Source organism: Microtus oregoni, unplaced genomic scaffold, assembly GCF_018167655.1.
Source record: "Microtus oregoni isolate MIOR12 unplaced genomic scaffold, Mior012 000043F_ref0000047, whole genome shotgun sequence".
Taxonomy (NCBI): Eukaryota; Metazoa; Chordata; class Mammalia; order Rodentia; family Cricetidae; genus Microtus; species Microtus oregoni.
The window spans coordinates 1,492,466-1,515,687 of NW_024543210.1; the positions used below are offsets into that span (position 1 = coordinate 1,492,466).

The 23,222-nt window shown below is 47.2% G+C and overlaps 1 protein-coding gene across 1 annotated transcript; it reads right to left on the minus strand.

Moving 5' to 3' along the window:
• Positions 1-739: 739 nt before the first annotated feature.
• LOC121434332 (cytochrome c oxidase assembly factor 8) lies at positions 740-23,222 on the minus strand. The gene is made up of 5 exons (XM_041633185.1): positions 23,086-23,222; positions 13,028-13,225; positions 11,004-11,067; positions 3,538-3,628; positions 740-995 (listed from the first exon to the last, which is right to left on the minus strand). Exons 1-5 carry the CDS (start codon positions 23,206-23,208, stop codon positions 890-892), a joined length of 582 nt encoding a protein of 193 aa, XP_041489119.1. The 5' UTR covers positions 23,209-23,222; the 3' UTR covers positions 740-889.

The following is a 23,222-nucleotide window of genomic DNA, read 5'->3' on the forward strand; positions in this document are numbered from 1 at the left end:
GAGAGTCCACACCAGTCCAGTCACCCACACACGTCTCCATGTTCTTTCTCTTTAGCCCTGGTGATGGCTGCTGAGGGGTCACCTCACTGTAAAAGGATGCTATCACTCTGTGATCACCAGTCTTCCCACGAAGACGCCGCATCTGCCTGTGTCTGACGTTACTGTGTCAGGGCTTGGATCCGCGGCTCCCAGGACCACCACAGCAGCTGAAGATCACCCCAACCTGCAGTGCTCTAAGCGTTTCAGTGGAGCTTTATTCATGTTTTGACACTGTGTATTCTGAATCGGTATAAGTCAGTGAAGTAATAAGGGCGGCGGCGGGGCTGCGTCCCCAACACCCCAGCCGCCTGCCCGGCTAGCTTATGCCCCAAAATAATTACACGGACACTGTATTCTTTTAATCACTGCTTGGCCCATTCTCTTCTAGGCTAATTCTCACATATTAATTTAGCCCATTTCTAATCATCTGTGTATGGCACCCCAAGGTGCGCTTACCAGGAAGATTCTAGCCTATGTCCATCCTGGGTCGGACCTTCATCGCGTGTGTCTGCCAGGGAGCAGGGCATGGCGTCTCTGCTGAGGCGTCTGCTCCGGAGAGCAGAGCTGTGGAGTCTGACCTCACTTCCTCTTCCTCCCAGCATTTTGTTCTGTTTACTCCTCCCACCTATCCTCTAACCAATAAAATGGGCCAGGGCAGTGCCTTTATTAGCCAATGACCTTCCTCCATCAAGTCAGGACACAGACAATAAACACACAGCATACCGACAAGAACAAGCCAGCTGGGGACGCAGCCAGCAAAGGCCTGCACATGGGTCAAGTGTGAGACTTGTGCTCACACACGGCTTCCACAGCTTATAAATAGATGCTGGGGTCAGGTCCAGGTTGGCTCCTAAGTGCTCGTCTTCTTTGGCTTCTGTCTCAGCTTGTTCCACATCTTCTCCAGGGCCACTTTCCCCATGAAGAACGTGATGGCAAAATTACGCTTGTACCAGTCTCTACAGAGAAAGAGAGGTGCTCCAGTCAACTCAGGGACAGCAGCTCCCTCTGACTCCCTTACCTCCACCCCAGCTGGCCATACACACATCGAGCCAGTTTCCCTGTGTATGGAGGGCTCTAATCTTCTCTGGCCTGTACTAAAGCATTCATAAGATCCTCTCTGAATCCAGCAACATTCAAGACAGACACTGCAGAGAGATCAGTGTAACCATAGAACACAGTCTGGGAGGCTTCCTAGGGACCAGTGGGGTGTCCTGCCTTGGTCTAATTTGTAGAGCCCGGTGATCCCCAGTAGGAAGTTAACTGGTCACAAGCTCTAAATCCCCTTTTCTTGGTGACAGGCCCCTCATCCTCATACAAACCGTGGTGGAATCTGTAAAGAAAAATGCTGCCTCCAGGTCACTTGATAGCCGCCTGCCCACTGGTGAAATCTGGAGAACCCACTGCACAGGAGAAAGGCTCATCTCAGCCCTGGTGCAAGACCCTGGCAGCCAAAGACACCAGCAAGAGGCATTCCAGGCCCCTGAGCTACTGAACCACTTCTCACTTCTGCTAGTGTTGGGTTTATTGAGCCCTTGGATGTCAGTACAGAAGCCAAGCGAGGAAGCAGAGCCCCTTAGGGAGTGACAGCACAAGTCACACAGTGCAAGTCCCCAGACTCCACCTACACGAGGCAGGGCTCCACTGACAGAAGTACCCTGAGTAAGGAAGAAGAGCTTGAGAGAGCAAGAGAGCACCCCATCAGTCTCAGGCCACACGGATGTAGCTAATCTGACCCAGCTATGCAGGGGAAAAGCTAGCAAAGCCTCCTGTTTCTGTGCCCATCAGCCTCCTGAGAGCCACTGCACACAGGGCCTGTAGGGCAGCCGGGCTCTGTGAGCACAGGCTCCTGTGAGTGACTGACTAGGTCAGGGCAACGCACAACAGACATGGACGCTGATGCTCCTCCAGCTGCCACTGCCACCCATCTTCTCTTGAGGGCTTGCTACTCTGTCCACATCCAGTCCCTTCATGGCTACATTTTAAAGCCAATCTAAAGTTGTACCTTAACTTTTACCAGATATAACCAAAAGCTTAGATGATTATCTAAAAATCAGATTTATCAGGCTAAGCATGGTAGCCCCCACCTTTAATCTCAACTCTTGAAAAGAAGCAGAGGCAAGCAGACAGAGTTTGAGTCTAGCATGGTCTACATAGTGAGTGAGACCCTTTCTCAAAATATCAAACCAACCAACCAAACAATAGCAATAACAAAAAAGAGTCAAACACGGTGATGTCTGCCTACAACTCTATTACTCCCAAGGTAGAGGCCTGGTTCACAAAGCAAGTTTCAAGCCTAAATATGAGACCTTGTCTCAAATTAAGTAAATAAATAAAACAGGAAAAAAAGTCACAACTCTGACGATGATAACAACCTCATGGATACAACCACCCCATCTTTAGACACTCTGTCCAAATATCTCAGGACTGAACACTGTGGAATGCCCAATATTGTGAACGGAGCCAGCATCTTCAGGCTGTCATTTCAAAGGTCTTCAGTGCCCCTCCCCAGTTACACATTCCTTTTGCCTAAGAACTGGTACTTGGATGAAGTCCAACCATACTAGGACCCCATCTCTCATGAAACTCCCTGCAGGCATGGACTATACACCCTCCTGCAGCACCCTGGGTTGCCCCCCACTGCATGGGGCACGGGCTGTACATCCTCCTGCGGCACACTGGGTTCCCCCCCACTGCATGGGGCGCGGACTGTACACCCTCCTGCGGCACACTGGGTTGCCCCCCACTGCATGGGGCGTGGACTATACACCCTCCTGCGGCACACTGGGTTGCCCCCCACTGCATGGGGCGCGGACTATACACCCTCCTGCGGCACACTGGGTTGCCCCCCACTGCATGGGGCGTGGACTATACACCCTCCTGCAGCACACTGGGTTGCCCCCTGCAGGGGGCGTGGACATACGGGGCGCACGTGTGTCCTCCTGATTTGTCATCACTCCATCCTCACAGCTTTCTTTGCGTGATTTCAGTGGTCAGGGATGACAAGTGCCTAGATCTCTGTGTGCTACTAGGAAAAGAGTAACTCATCACCATCTCCGAATGTCCTTTTGTGTGGTTACCCTTACACACTATGCACACAGAGCAGGGAAGCTGACACTCTTTACATTTTCCACATGTAGCCTTACATGGCCAGAGACCCATGAGCTTTTTTGAGTACTAGCATGTCCTTACTGGTCTCTGCATAGCTCTCCTGTGGCCTTTGACCTCTGCTGACCTCCTTGTTTCCACACAGACAACATGCTGACTGACCCCACACCTCCAGGGAAAGACTAGGGAAGTCTTCAGAATCTACTCACTGACCCAAGGCCTGGGGCACCATGAGTGTCGTGCACGCAGGGAGGCTGACAAGTTTAACTAAAATGGCAAAAATAAGAAAATTATGCAACCACTGCCACTTTTGAAAACATCAAGCTTTAAGCTGAGGTCAGAGAATAACCAGATGGGGCTGTACTACGGAAACTGTGGGGAAGACGCACTCACCGGTTGTAACTCATGTGCTTCTGGAAATTCTTACTCAGAAACTCCTTATAAAAGTCAGCCATTTCCTCTGCGTCCAACGCTGTTCTTTGGCCTGGAAGTAAATTACAATTTAACATAAGACTCGAAGAGAAGCTGCCTGTGGTGGTGCACATTTATAAGTCCAGGTGTCAGAAGTTTGGGGGCAGCCTTGGTTATCGAAGATCCTATCTCAAAATTCCAAACACCATGGGCCTGTGACATGACTTAGTGGAAAAGGCACTTGCTGCCAAGTCTGAAGACCTAAGCTGGGTTCCTGGGACCCCAAAGGTAGGAGAAAATGGACCCCCATTAATTGTCCTCTAGCCTCACATGGATGCTACGGTACATGACCCCCCCACACACACACAAAAAAAAGTAGAAATTTTTATTTAAAGATTCTATTTCTTTTTAAGTTATATACATATGTGTGTGCCCTATAGGTCTGTGCACAGTGGGTAGGTAGAGTTCATGTACAGACCTGTAGGTGTCTGATGCTCTGGGGTAGGGTCATAGGCAGCTGTGAGCCATGTGACATGGCTGCTGGGAACCAAACTGGGTCCTCTACTAGAACAGTAGAGCGTAACCACTGAGTCACTGCCCCAGTTACTACTTGCTATGTTTCTTTTATGTGTCTGGATGTTTGTCTGCACTGGACATTCGCGCATCACTTGTATGCCTGGTGTCTACAGAGACCCCCGGAAGTAGAGTTACAGCTGGTCGTAAGCCACCATGTGGGTGCTAGGATTGAGTCCAGATCCTCCATGAGAGCAGCCAGTGCTCTTAACTGCTGAGTCATTTCTCCAGCCCAGTTTTTGTTGCTCTTGTTTTGTTTTTTAATGTTAAAAAGGGAAGACAGAAAAGAAAAAGCAAGACTGGGATTATGGTTCAGCTGGCAGAGGATCATAAAACCAAGGTCATTCTGGATCAAAAACAAAACAAAAAAACAAAATGAAGGCCGAAGGCCACATGGTAGTAGCACACATCTTTAATCCCAGCACTTGCGAGGCAGAGGCAGGCAGTTCAAGGCCAAGTCTACAGAGCGAGTTCCAGGACAGGCTCCAAAGTTACTGAGAAACCCTGTATATTAAGGCCAACCAGTAGTGGTATACGCCTTTAATCCCAGCACTCAGCAGGAGACAGATGAGGCAATGGTGTGTGTGCTGTGCATCTCTGCTGCTGTGCAGGGCAAGAGTCAAGCCCCTGCAGGCTCAGCTGTGCTGCCCACTGCTAACCACACAGTACTTTATTCACATGTGCTTGTTCCTGCTGTCCCCTCACCTAAAGAACACCCCCCCTCCCCCCACACACACAAACATGCACACATATACACTGACAGGTGCCCACTCTACTCCCTAATTCCCTGCTAGCTTTCTCCGAGGGTCCACACATTAGAAGTGCAGTGTGAATCTATACCCACCTGCACACTGACCCTGCTCTGTTGGCTTGTCAGCTCCCAAGGGCAGCATTGAGGTTCTCTGCTCCACCCACCCCACCCAAGCAGCCAGCTGCATGCCTCTGGGAAGATGATGCTACTCAAGTGAAGGGGGTACCTGCCACCTGCCAAATCAGGGACGCCAAAGGTTCCAGGGAAGGTGACGCATAAGCTGATCTCAAAGGACCAGACTGGAGGACAGTAGGATGGAGAGAGCCCAGTGTAGAGATGCTTTCGGGGTGGCAGATCTTAGCTGATCCTTAGGAAGGATCCTTCGCCTCCAGCAGCATCTCTGGGCCTTTCATAGGGAGAGGGACTGTCAAAACAGAAAAGCTGTTCCCCTGGCAACAGCAGCACAAGCTGTTCCACTGGAGGGGCAGGTTCTCCCATTGTCCACGTAGACGTGAACTGTGTCCTCCCTTCACCTATTTCCTCGTCTTGGGCAAACCATCACCCCAGCACAGCGTCACAGAGGCTTCTCTGAGGCTTGGCAGTAGTTGGAGAGTGGAGAGGGGTCTCTAGGTGGGCTTGTCATTGCTGCACTCAGTGGAGGGTAGAGACAGGCAGAGCTGTCCACACCTGATGCTTCCCCAGGGGCTCAGACAGGGTCACCTTATCCCAACACCTCGGTCAATGATCAGACAGCAGGAACCCCATCAATGCTTGCCAAGTCATCCTTGTTCTACCCCTGCCATTTCTGCCTCTTGTTATTGAACATAAAACAAACCGGAGCAGGAAAAAGGGTAAAGAGAGGGCTGGGGCACAGAAAGAGAAGAAGAGGAAGGGAGCAATATTGGAGGATGGAGAGGGAAAACTCAATTCATTACATCACTACTGAAAACGTGTGGGTGTCTCACAAGTGCCATCTGACAAAGTGGATCTGTCTCCATGGCTCCCTCTTTTCTGGATGTACAAACACTTGCGCAGTCAAAGAACGGGAGGTGGCGGGGGGAGGGGGGGGCTCTTTCCAGATTGCTTCCTGTTCTGGATGTCAGTCGGTGAATTTCCCATGGCAGCAGAACTTGCAGACCAGCCAGGCAGCAGGTGGCCAGTCGCTCTACCTAGTCTGTAACCACCCAGCATCCAGAAATCCCCACTTTGCAACTAAAGAAAGCCTGAAAGGAAGACTTGCTGGACGCACTGCCCCACAAAGACTTCTTAGAGATAGTTCATGGCTACTGCTTGCTTTCTTCTTTGCATGTCATAATGGGTACAGCAGGTAGATCCTTCTAGAAAAGGCTAGGGACTTCAGACTGTCACCAGCTACCAGACTTGCTGCTTGAGACACACTGTTGGTTTACAGCGAGCAGCTTCCTGTCCGCACACTGGTCACATGTCCGTAGGTATCTTAGGAAGGCTTCCTCTCTTCACACTGGTCACACGTCCGCAGGTATCTTAGGAAGGCTTCCTCTTCGCACACTGGTCATGTGTCCGTAGGTATCTTAGGAAGGCTTCCTCTCTTCACACTGGTCACACGTCCGCAGGTATCTTAGGAAGGCTTCCTCTCTTCACACTGGTCACACATCCGCAGGTATCTTAGGAAGGCTTCCTCTCTGCACACTGGTCACGTGTCCGTAAGTATCTTAGGAAGGCTTCCTCTTCGCACACTGGTCATGTGTCCGTAGGTATCTTAGGAAGGCCCATGTCATCCTGGCTACAAATACCACCCATCTGCCATTTATGGTGAACTGTGTGTGTTTCCTGGACACTGACAACATTGTTTGGCCCCTCTGGGCCACTTCCATCCTGTTCCCATGGCAGCAGCTAGGCTCATTCAATACAACCCCATCTCTGTCTGCTGAGCCAAGGCCCAGCAGGGCTGGAAGCTGGCCTGGGGGTTACCATCACTGGACAGAGGAATAAACAAGGAGGCAGAAGGCCAGAGTACACCAAGCTAGAGAAGGGCAAGACTGCAGGAGAGGAATTTTAGGATGGAGTCCTAAAAGCCACCACTGCCTAAGTACAGTCCATGGCCGGGGCCCTGCTCCCCACACCCAGGTCCTCAACACCCACTGAGCCTGCTCAGCCAGCGCCTGCTGCTAGTCCCCCCACAGGCGCCCCAGCCATTCAGACACTTGCAGTCCTGTGCTGCTGATGTCTGGGCCTGGAATGCCTCCTGTGCCCTAAGATGCAGATGGTATAAACTTTAGGATGTGGAGATGAACAGGAGGCCCCCAGGTCACTGCATGGGTGCTTTCAAAGGGGACTCTGGAATTTAGGTCCCATCCATATACAAAACTGGGGGGGGGGGCTGGAGAGATGGCTCAGCAGTTAAGAACACTTGCTGCTCTTCCAGAGATCTTGAGTTCAATTCTAAGCAACCACATGGTGGCTCACAACCATCTGTAATAAGATCTAGTGCCCTCTTCTCGCCTGCAGGGATACATGCAGGCAGAACGCTGTTTACATAATAAATAAATATTTAAAAACTGGGTTTTTTTCTTAACATATACAATTTATTTTTATGTCCTTGGTGTTTGCCTGCATGTCTGTCTGTGTGAGGGTGTCAGAACCCCTAGAACTGGAGTCACAGACAGTTGTGAGCTGTCATGTAGGTGCTGGGAATCGAACCCAGGTTCAATCTCTGGAAGAGGAGCCAGTGTTCTTAACCACTGAACCATGATTCTGTTGTTCTTCAGCCCCTGGTGCTGGAGAATGGTCTGTGTTCTGTCAATCATGTTCTAAATAAATGCTGATTGGCCGATAGCCAGGCAGGAAATATAGGCGGGAAAACCAGTAGAGGTGGGGAATAAGAACAGGAGTATTCTATGAAGGAGGAAGCCCATTCCTCTCAATTCTGCCCAGATCACCAAAGAAGCAGGATGTGACCTGAAAAAGGTACTGAGCCATATGGCTAACATAGATAAAAATAATGGGTTAATATAAGTTACAAGACTTAATAAGAAGCCTGAGCTAATGGGCCAATCAGTTTATCGTTAATATAGACTCTCTGTGTGATCTTCTTTGGGGCTAAACGGCTGCGGGAACTGGGCAGAACAGAAACCCTGACAAGCAGGCCCTTAAGTTACAAGCCCCATGATTTTTTGGTGTTGTTGTTGTTCGTTTTTCAAAACAAGGTTTCACTGTGCAGCCCTGGCTGTCCTAAACTCACTTTGCAGACCAGGCTGGCCTTAAACTCACAGAGATCCGCCTGCCTCTGCCTCCCGAGTGCTGAGGTTAGAGGCATGCACCACCACCGTCTGACTCAGCTTGACTTTCTACCACTAGAAATGTCAGATTTAACTCAGAAGTCTATCAGTAACTGATACCTAATAATTTAAAAAAAATATATTTGGAATGTATATTCTAAGAGGAATAAATCTAAATTTTTCTTTTACATCAAAAGCAATTTGTTTTTCCAATATAACTTACTAGACAAATGTCCTTTGACTTCGGCTCCAGGGAACCTCTAAAGAGCCCCATATGGTAAGCATTTCTCAGCACCTGTGTGTTCTGGACAACTGAGCCATCTTACCTACTGTGCACCCCTCTCCCATGTCAACTGGTCGCTGTGTAGCCGATAGAACAAGATGTTTCTGAGCATGTACACATTATAGAGCAGCTGCATCTACTAGCTGACGGGAAACTCCCCAGAGCTGTCATTGTGGTGAAGAACTCGCCATCCATGCTCAGCAGTTTCCAGTAACACCTTATTAACCATGCTGCTCCCACCCAACTGGGATTATCCATCTTCCACATGCCGCTCTGAATACTGCCAGAGCGGTGACTCTGCACTGTCCCTCTCCAAACAGTCTGTCCTTTTTCATTGCCAAATTAATTATAAATGTTACTTAAGGCCAGTCTTTCAGTACATAGCAGAGTCACTAATAAGACTGTCATGTTCAGAGAAGTCAAAACAACTCTATCAGAAAAATGGCCAGTCTCTAATGCAAGACCACAGCTGATCTGGTGGAGCACGGATACCCCTTTACAACATATGTGTGAGAATGTGTGCGTTTCTCTCTCTCTCTCACACACACACACACACACGCACGCGTGCGCGCGAGCACACACATACACACACACACACGCACACACACACACACACATACACACGCACACACATGCAGCCAGCAGAGGTTGAACTGAGAACTGCTGATCAGCGAGGCCTTTGGGTCTGACAGCCATGGGCAGACTCTCGCTCCTATCTCACTCTATGGTTGCAGGCTGGGTACTCACCCAGTTAAGCCTCAGCCTCATCACACAGCATTTGGTCTTTGGGGCTGATACTTAAAAGGAACTCAGCAGAGTGCCTGGCACTCAGTCAGGACCAAACTGACCCCCCCGTTCATTCCCACACTCACTGTTAGGGTGCAGCACCCCTTCCTGTTGCTGATCTGGTAAGACACTGGTTGTCTGCACAGAGAATAGAGGGGGACTAGTATCCAGACTGCTACCCCTTGGTCTTTCTCTGAGGAAACAGAGAGTGATCAGTAGAGAGTGATGGTACTTCTAATGCAATGACAGATCCATCTTTGGAGGTTAACGGTTCAGGACTGCCCATGAGAATATTTTGACAGCAGGCATCTGCTTAACAAACAGCTGGAATTTTAGTAAGGCCTGACCTCAACACTAAGAGAAAATGGCCACGGCTATTTTGAGCAAAAGAAATGGCCATCCAGGGAGTGGGGAAGCTGGGACTGAAAGGCTATCATGAATTCAAGGCCAGTCCCAGCTACATATTTTCTGGAACTTTAAGTCTCAAAAAAATCAAAAACCAAACAAACAAAAAGGAAACAAGCAAACCCAGCAGCCCGTGGTCTGTTTCCCCGCCCCAGGAATGTGAGGCAGGGAGCTGCTCTGTGGCCAGAGTCCAGAAGCCTATGGTGAGGACTGGATGTGATGGCCACACCTTTAATCCAGCACGTCAGATCTCTGAGTACAAGGCTAGCCAGGGCTACATAGCGAGACACAGTCTCAACAACAACAAAAGCCCAAAGTACCAGGTACGCATTTTGGGTAGAACAGTCTAGCTATGGTGCAAAGAATTCATTTAAAGCAGGGTTTGACAAAGGACATTCAGAGGTCAATTCTATTTTTTGTAAATTAACCCAAACTTTCTGTGTAAGCTTCACAGCAGGCTGAACAGTGCCGACAGATACCCAGGCAACCAGCCTCTGACTTAAAGATGGGGCCAGGTAAAGGTAATCCTTTAATCCAGCTCAGGAGGCAGACACAGGAAGACCTCTGTGAGGTCAAGGCCACCCTGGTCTACAGAGCAAGTTCCAGGACAGCCTTCATAGTAAGACCCTGCCTCAAAAAATAAAACAAAATAAACAGAGAAGCTACAGTGGATGGAGAAGTAACAGGGGCCTGAACTTTAACAATGGTTACAAGACAGGAAAGCAGAAGTGATGGAAACACGTAGTTCAGTTGCCTGATTTAGAGAGGAAGGCCAACAGACAGCTCTCTGTTTTCTGGCTTGAGAACTGACTCAGGAATCCAGGAGACCTGGGAAGGCAGGAGGGTTGGGAGATTACAGAGGCCTCATGACCTTAGCTTGAAGTCACTCATCAGAAGGACAAAAGGCTGCGCAGTCCAATGCCCGAGTGCTTACCTACAATGCTCAGGGCCCTGGATTCTATTCCCAGGGAAAGCAAAGGAAAAAGGAATACCTAAACTCTGAGAGGTTGTGACTTCATCTAAAGGAGGAAGAGAGAAGAGGGAGCCTGCAGCTTGTAGGAACCATGACGGTACACACACATACAGGAAAAGAGGTCTCCACAGGTGAGTGAGACAGCAAGGGAAGGACAGAGGCTGTGTGCCCCTCCACTTCCTTCCCTCAACAGCCTGTCTTTTGACACTAACACAGAACAATCAGCCGGGCGATGGTGGCGCACGCCTTTACCTTTAATCCCAGCACTCGGGAGGCAGAGGCAGGCGGATCTCTGGGAGTTCGAGACCAGTCTGGTCTACAGAGCTAGTTCCAGGACAGGCTCCAAAGCCACAGAGAAACCCTGTCTCGAAAAAAAAAAAAACAAAAACAAAAAACAAAACACAGAACAATCATACTAACCTGACTTGGTTCGCAGGCCTGAGCCTTTAGCTTGAAGTCTTGAATAAATGAATTCTTCTTTTTCCTGAAAGACAACAATCAGAACCCTCTTAGCAGGTGTTTAGTACAAGTCTATACTCCCCAAACTTGGGGAGTGGAGACAGGAGGATTGGGTGGTTAAGGCCATCCTCAGCTACAAGTATGAGCCCACCATGCCTACATGAGACCATCTTGAAAAATCAAAACTAAAAAAAAAATTAAAACAAACAACTCTCTTCTTAGCAGGAGTGGTGGTGCACGCCTGTAATCCAGCCACTCAGGAGGCCTAGGCACCCTGAGCAACTTTAACATGACTGCATCTCAAGGTAAAAATTAACATGGGGCCGGGCGGTGGTGGCGCACGCCTTTAATCCCAGCACTCGGGAGGCAGAGGCAGGTGGATCTCTGTGAGTTCGAGACCAGCCTGGTCTACAAGAGCTAGTGCCAGGACAGGCTCCAAAGCCACAGAGAAACCCTGTCTCAAAAAAACCAAAAAAAAAAAAAAAAAATTAACATGGGATGGAATTGTAGCTCACTAGTAAAGCATCTGCCCAGTACAAGGCCCTAGGTTTAATCCCCAGTACCAAAAACAAAAGGAGAAAGAATGGTCTTCTCTAGCTTCTTCCTCTCTCGGCTAAGAGCACAGTGCAGAGAAATTTAGAGGTTTCCTGAGAAACATCACACCTCAAAGCCTGCTTTTTAAAAAGATTATCTTAAACGCTAGGTGGTGGTGGTGCACGCCCTTAATCCCAGCACTCGGGAGGCAGAGGCAGGCAGATCTCTGTGAGTTCGAGGCCACCCTGGTCTACAACAGCTAGTTCCAGGACAGGTTCCAAAGCTACAGAAGAGAAACCCTGTCTTATCTTATGTGTGCCTCTGTACAGCATGTACAGTGACTGAGGAGGCCAGAAGAGGGCGCTGGATCCCCTGAAACACCTCTCCAGAGGCCACCAGAGCTTGTTTTAAACCATCTCAGTCTGGTTAAAGTTTCATGCTAGGGCCGGGCTGTGGTAGCGAATGCTTTTAATCCCAGAACTCAGGAAGCAGAGGCAGGTGGATCTCAGTGAGTTCGAGGCAGCCTGATTTACAGAACAAGTTCCAGGACAGGCTCCAAAGCTACAGAGAGAAACCCTGTTTGAAAAACAAAAACAACATCAAAACAAAATAAAAGTGTTGAGCTTGGTATAGGAAACTTTTCACATAACCTAGGATGAATTCAAACTTGCCAAGTGGTAGAGACTGGCCTTGTATTCCCGATCCAGAATGCTGGGATAACAGCTTGAAAAAGGACTCAAAAACAAGATAGTCAATGGATTTGGGAAGTTGTATCCACAGAATACAACAGAGATTTCGTTTATATTTTCTTTTCCAATAGGATATTTACACTCACTTCTCATGCGGCTTATGAGTAAGTCAGTAAGAATCTGGGTGGCGGCGGCGCACGCCTTTAATCAGCACTTAGGAAGCAGAAGCAGGGGATCTCCGTGAGTTCCAAGACAGCCAGGCCTACAAGATGAAACCCTGTCTTGAAAACAAAAGAACAAAAAAAACTTGAACTCTCATAACCTATGACAATTATTTCTCATAAACAGGAACACCACTGAGGACAGGAACTAGTCCTGGCCCCCTGCTCCTTTTCTTCCTAGAAAGCCTCAAACTCTGTGACCTATAACTGACCAAAGCGTCTTCCACACAGTTACACCGTGGCTTAGAACAATCTTTGATCTCCTAAAGACTTTTATGTTATTTATTTTGAGACAGGGTCTCACTATGTATCTCAGGCTAGTCTGGAGCTCAGTAAGACGACCAGGCTGCTAGAGATCCCTCTGCCTTTGACTCCCAAGTGCTGAGATTAAAGGAATGCAGCACAACACCTGGCTGCTAAAGACACTATTCTATAGATTCACATAAACCCCAACAGAATAGCAACAATGTAAACCCTGAAAATTTGGCGCCCCCAAGTGGCTGAATGTACTGTGCGACACTGACCTGAATCCCACCCTTACCTTATTAAAGGTCAAATTCTGGTTCGCCCAGAACTGCTGATTCCATTCTTGTGTTTCTTGTCTCAATTCTCTAAGCCTTTGTTCCAAGGGGGACTCGTTTTCAGGAATATGAAAATGTACCGGACGAAGGTTTGAGTGTTTATCTGGAGGTCCTATCCAATCATGGCAAGACTGTCTTGGAGGGCAGAATCTTGAGACCTTTAATGAAAGACACAGGATTAACATGTAAATGAACCAGTCCCCAGTGTTATAAATTTAACAACCTGCATTTATTCAATGCCCCCATCAGTTTATTCTGCGAAAGACTACAATGTATCCAATACCTTTCCAAACAAAGAGCTATAGTACGAATTTTGTTTTTTTTTTTCTCTCTGGTTTCTTCAGACAGAATCTAACTATGTGGCCTAAGCTAGATTCACAATCCTTTTGCCTCAGCATCCCAAGTGCTGGTATTACAGGCAAACACTACCACACCTGGCTTAATTTAACATTATACTGTTCACCAAATGATGCTAAAGCAGTTCTACATCCTGAGAGAAGGCCAGGCCTAGTTGGCAGGCCTTTTACTCCAGCTAGGAAGCTGAAGCACAATCACAGCTGGAAGTCAGCCTGGACAACTTAGTACACCCTGCCTCAAAGTGCCAAGTGCAAAGAAAAGGGCCGAGAACGTGGCTGCTGGTAAGAGTGTCTTCCTAGCACTCCCGGGGCTCTTGGTTCCATTCCGTGTGTGTGTGTGTGTGTGTGTGTGTGTGTGTGTGTACACACTTTGAACTTCTGAAGATGCTACTAAGGCCAGGTGGTGGTGGTCCACACCTTTAATCCCAGCACTCAGGAGGCAGAAGCACAAAGATCTCTGAGTTTGAGGCCAGCCTGATCTACAGAGTGAGTTCCACAAAGAAACCCTGTCTCAAAAATAAAAAAAGAAAAGAAAAAGAAAAAAAATGTTTTAAGGCTGGGTGTGGGGCATACACCCTTAAACGCTCAGGAGGCAGAGGCAGAGATATGTGAGTATGAACTACAGAGTGAATTCCAGATTATTCAGGGCTGCATAGTGAAACCTTGTCAGAAAACCAAAAGGCAGCTGGAGAGATGGCTCGGTGACTAAAAGTACTTCTGCTCTTTCAGATGACCCAGAAAGCTCATGCTGTGGTTCCCAATCAGCTGTAACTCCAGCTCCAAGGGAACCAGACACCTCTTCAGGCCTCAGCAGACAAGCACAGATGTCACATAAACTTATTCACTAAAAGGTTTTCTGCCACTGTCTCCTCTGCCCCAAATGAGTTTCTCCGCTGGTGTAGTGAGCCAGATCAAGAACTGAAGAAGCACAACAGGTATATTGAGTAAGGCAACTCCTGGGTGGGTGCTCTAGTCCCAGAGATCAAGGCCAGAGGAGTATTGTCCCCAAAGTATAGGGAGATTTTACAGGCCGTAGGCGAGGGGTGATTACGTATCCCCCACAAGTTCGGTTTCTGCTCAAGTATGGTCCAAAGCTGAGCATTTAGAGGGGGGCTTGAGCGGCTGGCAACTTCAGGGAAGGAAGCTGCAGTAGCCACCAAGAATACAGAACTGGGCTTTTTCCTGCCTTCCCTTTGTTCAAAGACTCTTGAGTGGGTGGGGTTTAGAGAGACAGAGAGAGAGAGAGAGAGAGAGAGGAGAAATGGGACTTTCCAGACTGTGCAGGGGGATTCAGAGGCTACAACTGGACATTCACATACAATAAACATAAATAAAAAAAAATCCTTTGAAATATTTTTTTAAAAAACCAGTGTTTTAATTATACGCTTCCTGTTAATTCTAATTTATATGTTTGTCATAATATCAATCATCTTTTATTTATTTTATGGGCATCTTTGTTTTACCTGGATGTATATCTGTGTGATGGTGTTCGATCCCTTGGAACTGGAGTTACAGAGAGTTGTGAGTCACTACGTGGGTGCAAGGAATTGAACCCGGGTCCTCTGGAAGAGCAGCCAGTGATCTTAACCACTGAGCCTTCTCACCAGCCCAATAGCAGTCATCTTAAAACAGACTCTTCCTGCAAGTCAGGAAAGATGAAGAAACAGCTCATTTTGCAGTGCTTCACATACGCTGGGCAAGCACTCTGCCACAAGGAGCTGCATTTCAGCATCTCCAGTCCTCTAAAACTTCTCCTATTGCTACTTTTTGTTGTTTTTGTTTTGTTTTTCTTTGTATAACAGCCCTAGCCGAACTGAAACTAGCCCTTGTAGACCAGGTTGGCTGCCTCTGTCTCCCAAGTACTAGGATTAAAGGCTGGCTCAGCTACGTATTTTTAACAGAAAAAAAAAGTGATCTGGGTACTGGGCATAGTGCCCATGTCTGTGACCCCAGCCCTTGGGAGGCTGAGGTAGAAGCCTACTTAACCCTCTAGGTAAACACATTACCACAGGAACTAGTTTGTCCACACTGCCCCACCCTTGACATTCTGCACCTCTGCCCATGCTGCTCTAGACGGCAGCCAAAGCAATCTCTCCTAAATGCTTTCTTTGGAAACTGTGAAGTAAGGCTAGAGATGGCCCAGTGGTTGACAGCACTTAGTGCTCCTACACAGAACCCAAGTTCGATTCCTACTGTCCCAGCTCCAGATGGATTCGATACCTCTTGCCACTGTGGGTACCTGCACTGTTGTATATATGCCCACATATAACACCTAATCCAAAATAGAAACATTTTCATTTTGAAGTATATGGTGTTTTTCAGTATGTATGCCTAGTACCTGGGGAATCCAGAAGAGAATGTCAGATCCTCTGGAAATGAAGTTATAGACAGTTGTGAGCAGCTATATAGGCCCTGAGAATTGAATCTGGGTCCTCTGTAAGAGCAACCAGTGCTCTTAACTACTGAACCACCTCGCTAACCATAATAAATATTTTTCTTTATTAATTGTTTTTATGGTACTGGTATCCATAGGTACTTGACCCTAGCCACTCAAGACACGCACTTTCATTGCGCCACAGTCCCAGGCTCCAATGGCTTCCTTTGTACACGTGTGTATACCTGTTAGCGTGTCTGTGTACAGGTGGAGGAGCCATCTCCCCATCCCAGGCCGAACTTATATCGACCACTCACCACATACGGTAGCTTTAGATGAGGTGGCATCAACGCATTCAGATGTTCTAAGTAGCAATCAGAAGTCTGCCAGGTGTCTTCCTCGATTACTTTCCATACCTGATTACTTGAAATGGGACTACTCACTGAACCTGAAACTCACCAAATGAGCTAACCTGGCTGCCCAGCCAACAAGCGTCATGGATCTGCCTGTCTCCACGGCTCCACCCACCACCAGGATCATAGACATGCGGGTTTTCACATCTTCCTGCTGGTACGGCACATCTCTCTAGCATTCCAAAGGCTTACTCCCCCTCCCCTTTCTTTTTTTGAGACAGGGTTTCTCTGTAGTTTTGGAGCCTGTCCTGGAACTTGCTCTGGTAGACCAGGCTGGCCTCAAACACACAGAAATCTGCCCGGCTCCCCTTTCTTCATGTTTGTGTGTGTGGTATGTGTATATATGGGTGCACTGTGCATGCAGAGGCCCAAGGGTGGCACTGGGTGTCTTCCCTTACTGCTCTCACCTTGTAAACTGAAGCGGGGTCCCTCACTGAACTTGAAGCTCGGCTTCAGCTATTCTCGAGAGCCAGCTTCTTACTCCAGGGATTGTTCTGCTTCCCACATGCTGGGATTACACACAAGCAGTCATACTCATTCAGATTTACATGGAGTCCAGGATCAGAACTCTGATCCTCAGACTTCTGCAGCGAGCACTCCACCACTGAGCCATCTCCTCAAGCCAGACTTAACTTAGACCACTCCACCACACATGGCAGTTTGGGGTGAGTAGAACAAAACAGCATGTTCAGATGTCCTAAGTGAGATCCCAAGGCACTAGCTCTGAGCATCTCTGGGTCTACCCACAAAGGCTCAAAAGCTGGGATTGCAGGCAAGTAGAGAGGTCCAGGGTCTTGAGTTCAAGCGTCTCAGGAAGCTGAAGATGTAGGCAGGTCAGTGCTAGCGGGAGCAGTAGAAAGCTAAGCTTGGCCAGGGGAGACAGGGAAGGCAAGGGACTGGTGAAGTGCTAACCCGGCCACTGCTGCTGAAGACTGCTGGACGCTTCAGGAACCTAGTACAGCCCATACCCTAGAGCCCATGCTGCCCTTCTACTATCGGTGCAAGGGTTTCATTTTGCACTTCCTGCTTACAGCTTCAAACCCTTACTAGGAGCATTTTCACAAGCTAGAAACATGTTCTTTTCTTCTCACAGACTCTGTCCACATCAGGAAATGTGGAAAAGCCACCTCATGTGCACCTTTAACCCAGTACTCAGGAGGTTAGAGGCAAGAATTATTCCAGGCCAGCCCGATCTACACAGCTAGTTTCCAAGCCAGCTAAGGAACTACAGTGAGATACTGTCTCAAAAATAAAGGGCCCCAGCCAGCACTCTTCTCCTGTCGTGCACAGCACAGTAAGCCTACAGAGCGGCCAGCAGGGCAGTGGCTTCTCCAGACCGATCTACTGGAGTCAGATCACCCGCTTCCACAGTTGAACCTGTGTAAGAAAAGTTCCAGGCATCCAGTTTTGCACAACACCTTGAGAGATTTTTATCTTTGACTATGACGGGTTAACTCCTCTGCTTTTGCTACATGAAAATACTTGTGTCTTTGTTCACCATGCAGGAGCTATTAGCAAAGAAAGCAAGAAGCTTGGAGGAGGTAAAAAACCCTTTTGTAAAAGCAGTCTCCCTTTGTAGAGTGAATAATTACTGTAATTTAAGTTCTTACAGTGTAAGAACATAATGCCTAGCTTCCTGAAACGTGGACAGGAGGACTGTGCGTGGGAGGGGTACCCTGCAGGGAGTCAGACAAAAATCCAACATTTGCAAGAGGCAGCCAGCCTAACAGTTCTGTCCTCTGTTTCCTACTCCTCCTCCCACAGCCCAAAGCCACAGTGGGAGATGGGACAACAGAGAGTGTCCACATTTGCCAGAGGCTTCCTGCTTTACAAGGCTCCTCTGAGAGCTCAAAGCCTTCAGTGGATCTAGGCTCTCCAGTCCCCTACTACATGAAGAAAGGTGCTACATGAAACCAGCCAATGCCTTAATCCCAACACTCAAGAGGCAGAAGCAGGTGGATCTCTGTGAGTTCGAGGTCAGCCTTGAACACGTATGAAGCCCTGCCTACAGTCACCTGTGTGCTAAGTACTCTGTGCCTCTGGTACCTGAGGGACCCACACAGGAAACACCAGCCATTACAGACACATGGCTCCACTGATGTTCCAGCAACACAATACAAGGGCATGGATTTCAGAACTGCAGATGCAGAGGTGACTTCATCAAGAGCCCCACCCCCACCCCGTCTGCGTCCATGTGCAGTACCTCAAGCTGTCCTTTGTTACTCCAAAAAATATCAAAATGGCCTGTCCTTTGAAAACTCAGGCCAAAGGTCTGGAATGTTCTCCTGGTTGCAGAAAAGTTTAAACCATAATAAGAAAAGGCAGGCTGCTTTGTTTTTGGTTTTTGTTTCTTTTTTTTTTTTTTTTTGGTATTGTTTTGTTTTTTTGAGACAGGGTTTTTCTGTGGCTTTGGAGCCTGTTCTGAAACTAGTTCTTGTAGACCAGGCTGGCCTCAAACTCAGAGATCCACCTGCCTCACCACTGTCCACATTTTATGAAGTTAAAAGTGACTTTTTTTCTTGAAAAAGGATGTTATGTAACCTCAGAATTCTATGGAGCTGAGGCTAGCTTTGAACTGTTTCTCCCACTTCAGCTTCCCAGGTGATAGGATTATGGGCATGATTCACTATGTCTGGCTGACTAACAGTTTTGAGGAATGCCATAGCAGTAATGGTATATCATGTCAGGAGGCCATGGTTCAAGTAGTGACAACAGGCCTGTTCGTGTACAATTATTCATTTTTTTTCTTGTGTAAATCATGTAATAGTGTAAATGTCCTATACATCATTAAACGTTTATCCTTGGACTAGAGAGACGGCTTGGTTATTAAGAGTAATTAGCTGCTCCTTCAGAAGACCCAAGTTCAATTCCCAGCACCGATATGGGGGCTGTGATAGTCTGAATGTAATTGGCCCCCATAATCTCATAGGGTGTAGCACTATTAGGAGGTGAGACTTTGTTGGAATAAGTATGGTCTTGTTGGAAGAAGTGTGTAACTATGGAGGCAGGCTTTGAGGTACATTGTTGCAGGAGGTTGTTTATTCATTTCGGCTGCCCTGACCTAAATAAGCACATAGAAACTATATTATTTGCAATAGCTTAATCATATTTCTAGCTAGTTAAAATCAACCCATTTCTATTAATCTGTGCATCAACACAAGGTCATGGCTTACCGGCAAGGGTCCACCATCTGTCTCCTCAGGTGGCTACATGGTATCTCACTGACTCCGCCTACTCTCTCTCTGTATGTTTTCCAGCCTGGCTATATTCTGTTAAGCCACAGGCCAAAGGAGCTTCCTTATTAACCAATGGTATATAGAGGGGAATCCCACAACACCTCCCTTTTCTGCTGAAATAAAAAGGAAGGTTTTAACCTTAGCATAGTAAAATTACATATAACAAAACAGGTATCAAGCAAGAATTACAGTTACATATTTATATCTACTTTATCTTTTATTGTAACTAAGGAAAACTAAACTATCTATTCTTCAACTCCATCAAAGACGGCAGAAGGACACAATAATACCTAAGTTAACAGGAAGTGCATTGTAAGCAACTTCCAAAACTCTAGAATTGACAGAGACATCTCGCTGCCTGGACAGTCACCCAAAGTTCTTCTGTACCGTTGGGGCATCCACCTTCAGCCTATAGAACCATAGTATCCAGGAGACTTTTCCATGAAGCAGGAAATTTCAAAGACACGTTCCGCCTATATTGGCAGTTTGTCAGTCACTTTCTTCTGTGTCCTGCAGAATGTCCGGAAGACTCTTCCATGAAGCAGGAACCCTGAAGGACTGTCTCACCTTCAGGAAAGTTCAGCAGTTATTTTTCTGTGGGTTCCACTTGTCCAGTTCATACAGTACAACATCAAGCAGTCCAGGCAAGAACAGTTCCTTGCCCAAAGGGCTAGCAAACTCCATAAGGAGCCACTTCGATGCCCATCTTCCTCTTGAAGTAGACTGGTGCTCCCAGGAGCAAATGTGTCTCATTGTCATAAAAGTTCTTAAAACATTTAAATGCCATATTCTGAAGGTCTCTGAAAGATTTGAAGAATACCTATCTAACTGAAATATATGTGTATCTAGAAAACCTAACATGACTACAAGCTTGAGTATTACATTTCTTAATTACATATTACACTTTTTAAATAGGCGGCACAAACACAGTACCTTAAACAAGAGCAGAAATAAATATATATAACAAAATTGATCTTTCACAGGGTTTCTTTGTAGCTTTTTGGAGCCTGTCCTGGAACTAGCTCTTGTAGAACAGGCTGGCCTCGAACTCTCAGAGGTCTGCTTGCCTCTGCCTCCGGAGTGCTGGGATTAAAGGCGTGTGCCACCACTGCCCGGCTAACAAAATTGATCTTAAATTTGTATCAGTAAACCAAGATCCATATCTATGCAAAGTATTGATCTCTATATCAGTGTACGTGTATATATGCATATGTGTGTGTGTGTGTGTGTGTGTGTGTGTATATATATATATATATATATATATTCTCAAGCCATGCCTAGTATGAGTTCACTTCCTGTTGCCTGCACAAGATGTAGAACTCTCAACTATCTCTCCAGCACCAAATCTGCCTGCTCACTACCATGTCCCACCATGATGATAATAAACAATCTCTGAACTGTAAGCCACCCTATTAAATGTTTTCCTCTGTAAGACTTGCTGTGGTCATGGTGTCTCTTCACAGCAACAGAGACCCTAAATAAGATAGGGTCTGACTGTCATCTATACCTCCAGTTCCAGAGGATTCAACACACTACTCTAGCCTCTACAGACTACATGCACAGACATAGACACAAGTAAAACACCTAGACACATAAAATTACCTCCTAGCAGGGCATGGTGATGTACACCTTTATTACCAGCACTCAGGAGGAAGAGATAGGTGGCTCTCTTGAGTTTGGGACTAGCCTGGTCTACATAATGAGTTCCAGGACAGCTGGGGCTACACAGAGAAACCCTGTCTCAACAACCAACAACAACCAACAACCAAAAAAAAAAAAAACAAAAACAAAAACAAAAATCACCCTTAAAAATAACCGGGGCTGCTGCTGTGGCTCAGTCCTTAACACTGCGCAACACCTCCTGATGGACACCACAGTCACAGTACTGGCAAGATGGAGGCAGAGATGAGGAGGTCAAGGTCATCCTCAGCTACACAGCAAGTCTGAGGTCAACCTGGGATACACAAGACTGAACACACACAAAGACAAAACTAAAAAGCAACTAGTAAAAAGAGATCGGAAATTAAATTATACAAGGGTCCCAAATGTGGGTCTCCTTAAAGCAAGACAGTTAAAGAAAAATATGCAGAATAAGCTAGTACAGAATTTACTTAATTGAAGAAAAGGTTTGCAATGTTCCTTTTTAAAATGTCACTTATTTATTTGCTTTTGATTTTTCAAGACAGGGTCTCCTTGTGTAGATCTTGCTCTATGGAGCAGGCTGGCCTCAACCTCAGCCATATGCCTGCTTCTGCCTCCCTAGTGCTAGGATTAAAGTCACACCACCATGCCCAGCCACAATGTTACTTCTTAGACTTGCTATTTACAGTGTCTTTGCAAGGCAACCTCCATCTTACTAGCACTCAATAGTTCAGGAAACAAGAAATGTAGTAAGACATAAACTGCCCTTAGGCAAAACTGTTTTCTTTTGTGCCACCTAATATTTATCATAATGGGACATTTCGATCCTAAAAAAGCACAGCACGGGCAGTGTAGAACCTGCAAGTTCTGGCTCATAGTCAGCTCCCCTAGCTGGTCATGCCCACGGCTGCCTTCCAAAGGGCGAGCAGCACAGGCTTACCCTGAGGACCCAGACCCTGAGGAATATTAACTTTTTGTTTGTTTTGTTTTGTTTGAGACAGGGTCTCACTCTATGGAGACCAGCCTGCCTTGTGAGTTAAAGGGGTTCAGTCCCCACACCCCCAGCAAGACTCTTCAAAGACTTCTCCTTGCTAATCTTTTTTCCAGCATTAGTTCACCAGATAGGCTAGGGAAGGTCAGGCAAGATGGCTCAGAGGGTAAAGCATTTCATGTGAGGGCCTGAGTTCCACTCCGGAACCTACCATGGAAGGAGCGACAGGTCTCCAGAAAGCAGTCTGCTCAACTCCAGAGCAGGCCTATCACCCGCAATCCAAAAACAAAGTAAATGCTCTTGGCTTAGTTACATTTTCCCTCCCGAAGCATGTTCTGACACCTGCTTTATTTTTTCTGCCCAAGGACTAAAGTTCTGCTTTCTAGAGATAGAAGTGAAGGATTGCTTGATTCTTGTGCGAGAGAACTGAGCCAGCCGCCGGGAGCCTAGGCAACAAATCTAAACTGTAGACTAGCAACAAATCTAAACTGTAGACTAGACAGAACTTCAAAGCCGCAGTTATGATAAAAGTGTGCTAAGAAACACAGCGTAACAGAAATGAAAATTCACACAGCAGGCACATTTTGAAATTTTTAATTATCTCCTTTTCCCCGTTCTCCCTTAATTATTGCTTAAACAAAGCTCTCCAGATTCTGTGATTAGCATGATAGCAAATGAAGCGTTAGTAGCCATGTGCCCTGTTTAATGTTTTATCTGAAGCTTTAGTCAACATTTTCATCCGACTGATAGACTCAAGACGTAGGCCTCTTTTAAAACATCCACTCCCAAAGAAGTGCAAATAATTACAAAGAAAAAAAGCCGGGGAATGAGAAAATACACACTTCAAGAGTCGAGTAAATACAAGCAGTAATTAACTTCGGGAATAAGCAAGGTTCGCACTCTCCACAGCGGGTCCGCTACAAGGATTAGCCCGCGGGGTAGACGCAGGCGTCGCGGGGGATGCTCAGGCCTCCCTCCCTGCCAGCGTCCCCGAGCGTCCCGCTTACCCGGCTGGACGCAGCATCCCTGCGCTCCGTCCCGCGTTCACGGGCCAGCCGACCAACGCCGCCGGAGAAAGAACGGCAGAGATGCAGGCGAATCGTTTCGCTTCCGGGCCGCAAGGCCGCCATAGCCCCAGTGCACT